A 5,051-nucleotide genomic window follows, 5' to 3' on the forward strand; every position below is an offset into this window, starting at 1 on the left:
CATAATATTGTTTTTAAAGAATTATTTAATTTTGTTTATTTTAATTTGCTGTAGGGCATGTGTGCTTATGAGAGACAGAGAAAGTGGGTGAGAGAGAAAGAGAGAACATGAGAAAGAGAAAGCAAGAACTCAAGCCACCAGGTCCAGGACTCGAACTGCAGACAGCACTGTGAGAGTCTAGCACCTTAACCACCATGCCACCTGCTGGCCCCAGCACGTAACATTTTCATTAACAAAAACATGCCTTTTTACCACATAGCTGAGAGAATGTATACAGAACAAATGTCAATACATAACACACAATTTCTCCTTCCTCCTAATTTGCTTAAATATTTTGTTTAAGCACTAGAAAACATTAGAATCTTGTGTTGGTTATAAAAAAATGTTTTTCCTCAAGAAAACAGCCCAGGCTATCATCTTCATTTTTATATTCCTATTGCTCTGAGGATGTCAGGCCCGTGTCAGACCCTAGCAAGGAGTGAGTAAAAATGTTTGCAGACACTTGGATCACCATTCCACCCCCATATGAGGTTGTATGTGTGTATATACATACACACACACACACACACACACACACACATATTTATTTATTTATTTGTTTATTTATTTATTTATTTATATATATTTATTTGTTCATTGTTTATTCATGATGGAAAGTGCATACACCCACGTGAGAGAGGCACACTCAACTACTCTCCTCACACCACAATCCCCTTTCCCAGTCTTCTAGCTTGCCAGGATCTTGGGCACATGACTGTGCATCCAGCGTGTTTCCAGACTGACCCAAGGATCTGAATCCATGGTGAGCCATGTGGCTTCCAGCCCTGCAGTTCAGTTTGCCATCAATCATACCACCAGACTGGGATTGAATATGTTCTTGATAAACCAAGTGTCTATATGACTTAGAAAACTTACCATTAGAAAGTTTGAGGGCTGAAACTCACGCCGCGCACATGTGCATGTATGCTTGAGAGTAAAAGGGATTGCACCGTGGCCATCCCTCCTGGGGGTGATTTCTTGCTTTCTGTCTCTCTGTCTCTCTCTGACTTTCTGATGAGTGCACATGCCCTATAGCAAAAACCTCTCAAGAAAAAAAAAAAAGTTCCTTTACTACAGATTTGCAGTTACTCTCACTTTTGCTGGAGGTCACAAATGGATTTGACTTTTGTTCTCTTCCTTTCCTTGTCTCAGGTCCACAGGGTGTTTTCTCAGGGGGCGGCTTCTCAGGAAGGGACAGTGAACCGCGGGGATTTCCTTCTATCCGTCAATGGCGCCTCGTTGGCGGGCTTAGCACACGGGGATGTACTGAAGGTTCTACACCAGGCCCAGTTGCACAGAGATGTCCTCATTGTCATCAAGAAAGGGAGCAATCAGCCCAGGCCTTCCACCAGGCAGGAGCCTCCCACAGCCAACGGGAAGGGATCGTTGCCCAGAAAGACCATCCCCCTGGAGCCTGGAATTGGTAAGATACCAGATCAGCAGCCAGCAGGGTGTGAGCGGCTGGCAGGTACAGTCAACTCTGGTTGACCCCAGAGGGAAAACAGCAGCTAACTTCTGGGTCAGAAAAGCTAAATGTAATAAAGTCTAGTGCTTGTGGGTGCTTTTAACAGTCTTGTAAATAAGTGACAAAAAGTCTTCCCTAGTTAGAGCCACACTGTGGAAGATTCAAATCATTGCTTGGCAGCTTCTCTAAGCATCCAGAGAAGGAAGCCCTTTCATATTTATAGCCTTTTGTTAGGACCTAAGTGGCTTAAAACAAGAAGTTCTTGTGAGAGGGGAATTGATGTGGCAGGAAAAGTTCCAGGACCGAGACTTATCCTTGGGAAACATCAGGTTGGTATTCTTTCCTGTTTTAGAGAAATATAAGGAAATGAGGGGGCGAAAGTAGTTTTGTGTTTGAAGAGACTGCAGCCTTAATCAGCAGAGAAGAGCTGACCAGAATCAGCTCAGAAACAAATGTTCAGACTGACTCCCGTAATGCACTGCTCAACAGAAGACACATTCATGGTTCAAATCTCCAGCCTGGTCCACCTGACTTGCTGGGCACACATGTGGGAGCCCAAGATCCAATGGGCTGGAGGAAGGATTGAAGTTTGACAAGTCCCTATGGAGGGTGCTTCCCCTCTCTTCCTCCCCCCTTCTCTCCCTCCCTCCCTCCCTCCCTCCCTCTCTCTCTCTCTGTCTCTCTCTCTCTCTCTTGTGCACATTTTAAAAAAAAAAAACAAAACAGAGTTTCCTCTAAAGCTGATCTCTGCCCTCAGACAAGCACTGCAGACTCACAAGATGCTCCCTACCTTGGCGTTCAGGAGAGGCATCCCTCTTCAGTCCAGTGGGAACACCAGGGTTCTATGGAAGTTCAGGTGGGGTGTTGCTTGCCTGGAGGGCCCTTTGATTTTTCTCAGCGTCTGTCTCTGATACAGCCCAGAGTAGCAGAATTCCTCTGTTCAACCTGGTTTCATGGGGCCTAGGCTAAGGCTTTGCTGAGACGGCTCTGACATCAGTGAACAAATGAGACACTCTCTTGTACAGGTGCCTTACAGGGCAGGGCCCGGGTGTCCTCATTCTGTCTCCCGTTCTATTGCCACCTGTCCATCTTCTAGAGCTGAAGCCTTCCTGATGTAAGGAATGTCTTAGTGACCAACCCTGCCATGCCCCGACACTGTCCCAGCACGGTCTCAGCTGCTGGATGTATTTTCACTGGGAAACCACTTGCACTAAACCCTAAGAGCTTCCAGAGTCTTTCTGATGCATGAACTCCCATGTGGAAGACTGTCCTGTCATTTACAATCACTAATATTCTGTGGCACCTTCATCTGGCCTAGTACCGGACAGACCTGCCGAGTTGTCAAATTGGAAGCACCTTGAAGGCTTAAACTTATTGCTGTTCTAAACTCATTCCTAGTCTGTATTCTTTTTTTTTTTTTTCTTTTTCTTTTCCAGAAGGCAGGTGTACTCACCACAGAGAGAGAGAAGAAAAGCACCCCCAACTTCCAACAGGGTGTGAAGGAGCAATTCTCCTCCATTTCTCCATCCCATCAGAACGTAGGCACACACACACACGCACCTGGTGTGTTCTTCTAGTCACTGGGGCCAGGATTCGAACCACGGCCATGTGGGATCTGGCTCCCTGTGTACTGTACCTAGCCACCGTGCCACAGGGCCAGCCTCTATATTTCTATTTTATAGTCTCCATGTCCCGGGTCTACATGGTCCTGTATTATCTATTCCTTACCAAACACAGAGTCTTCAGAAAGTTCATGGAAAATACATATTGGGAAAAACTGCATTTCAAAAATTGTTGCATCACGGGACCAGCAGTTGGCATAATGGCTCCATCATTGGACTCCCATGTAGTCAGCCGTGGTTCGAGTCCCTCAAACTCATGCCAGGCACATGTGCATGCGTGCCCAAGATCCCAAGATGAGAATGGAGGAGAAGGGATTGCGGCATGGCCATCCCCCCTCAGGGAGTGATTTCTCACTTTCTGTCTCTCTGTCTCTCTCTATCTGGCGAGTGCATGCGCCTTATAGCAAAAAAGAAAAAAAACTCTCAAAAAAAAATTTTTTTTTTTGCACCAGAATAAACTCATACTTTAATTCCATTTTCCATGAATTTTGTGAAATCCCCTCATACACTGAGAGTAAAACTTGGGGCCTGATGGAATAAACTGCACATGGAAAATTTGTTTTGTGTTTTTAATTTCTGATGGAGAGTGCAGGTAGTTGCTGAAAAGAGATGAGAGAGAGAGGGAAAGTGAAAACACCCCATGGTGCTTTCCCTTTCAGGATCTTTAGGTGCGTATGCACACACCCCCAGCGTGTTTTTCAAGCTGCCAGGTCCGAGACTCGAACCGCATAGTAAGCCATGGAATCCAGCTGCCTTAAACATCAGACCACTGGATGGCTCTGGGAAGGTTTTTAACTTGCGAATGCTTGGGGCCAGATGATGGTGCAAGGATAGCACAACTGGACCCACACAGCAGAGGTTCTGGCTTCACATCCTAGACCCTCCTTGAACACACCAGGGGATGCCCTTGCATTCTCATGATCTGGGCCAGCTGAGACAAGTAGGGGGGCACAGTGTGAAGACCTGTTGCGGTGCCTATCTCTCTTTCTCTAGTGGAATAAATAAGCCTTTTTTTTCAGGCTGATGCTCAGGAAACCCCTAGTGGTGGGGGCCGGCATCAGTGCCTTTGTAATGTTCCCAGGGGCCCAGTGTACAGCCAGAGCCGAGGCCTGCCACAGGCCCGTTTTTCCTTCTGACAGCAAGTAAAGTCACCTACCGAAAATCTATGCCATTCCTACATTAGCAGATGTCCTTTGGACCACAAGCAATGGCCTTCTATAAACCACGAGGGGTGGCCATTATATTCGGAGGGGACAGAGCTAGCTGAGCCTCAACCCTAATGAATACGTGACGCAGGTGGTTGAATGTGTGGTCCTTCCATGCTTCCCAAGCCTTTGCATTCAACTCTAACGTCCTTGGCTGATACAGCACACAAGTAAGGGAACTAAACAGCAAGTGCAGAGTCCCTGTTTAGACCCTCGCCCAGCCTCTCCAGACTAGCACACACAGCGGTACAAATTCATTGCTGTGAGCAGGCCTCACCATGGAAACGTTTCTCCCCACAGTGGAGCAAGGTGCCAGCAAAGGCAGCTAGGATGTGATGTAGACAGCCACAGGTGGGAGCATGGGATCTCTTCACAGGAGCACGAGTGGCAGAAGGGAAGGAAGGAAGCGCCACGGTGTCAGCTCTAACAGTTTCACATAAAGCTGGGCATTTCAGGGCTGCTGATTTTCAGTACCAGATGGTGACGCTCCGGTGCCATCAGCAGCCAAGGTTGGCAGGAAATTGAATTTGATTCCCCCAAGTGTGACTTCAGTCCTGACCGAGATGTGAACTGCCAATGAGTGAGGCTTGAGAAAAGTAGTTTGTCTGTGGGGGTTTCTGTTTGGGCATGAAAGCATTCTCCCCATTTGCAAAAAAAAAAAAAAAAAAATACTCAGGAGAGTAAAGGGGGGGGGGGCAGACACTTTATGGGGGGCTCAAA

At 46.9% G+C, this 5,051-nt stretch overlaps 1 protein-coding gene across 1 annotated transcript in view; it reads left to right on the forward strand.

Moving 5' to 3' along the window:
- PDZD2 (PDZ domain containing 2) overlaps positions 1 to 5,051 on the forward strand; it is a 411,484-nt gene that overhangs the window by 396,531 nt on the left and 9,902 nt on the right. The window contains 1 exon segment of the mRNA XM_027771873.1: positions 1,192 to 1,462. Coding sequence (XP_027627674.1) covers positions 1,192 to 1,462 — 271 coding nt within the window.

Source organism: Tupaia chinensis, unplaced genomic scaffold, assembly GCF_000334495.1.
Source record: "Tupaia chinensis unplaced genomic scaffold, TupChi_1.0 Scaffold000237_1, whole genome shotgun sequence".
Lineage (NCBI taxonomy): Eukaryota > Metazoa > Chordata > Mammalia > Scandentia > Tupaiidae > Tupaia > Tupaia belangeri.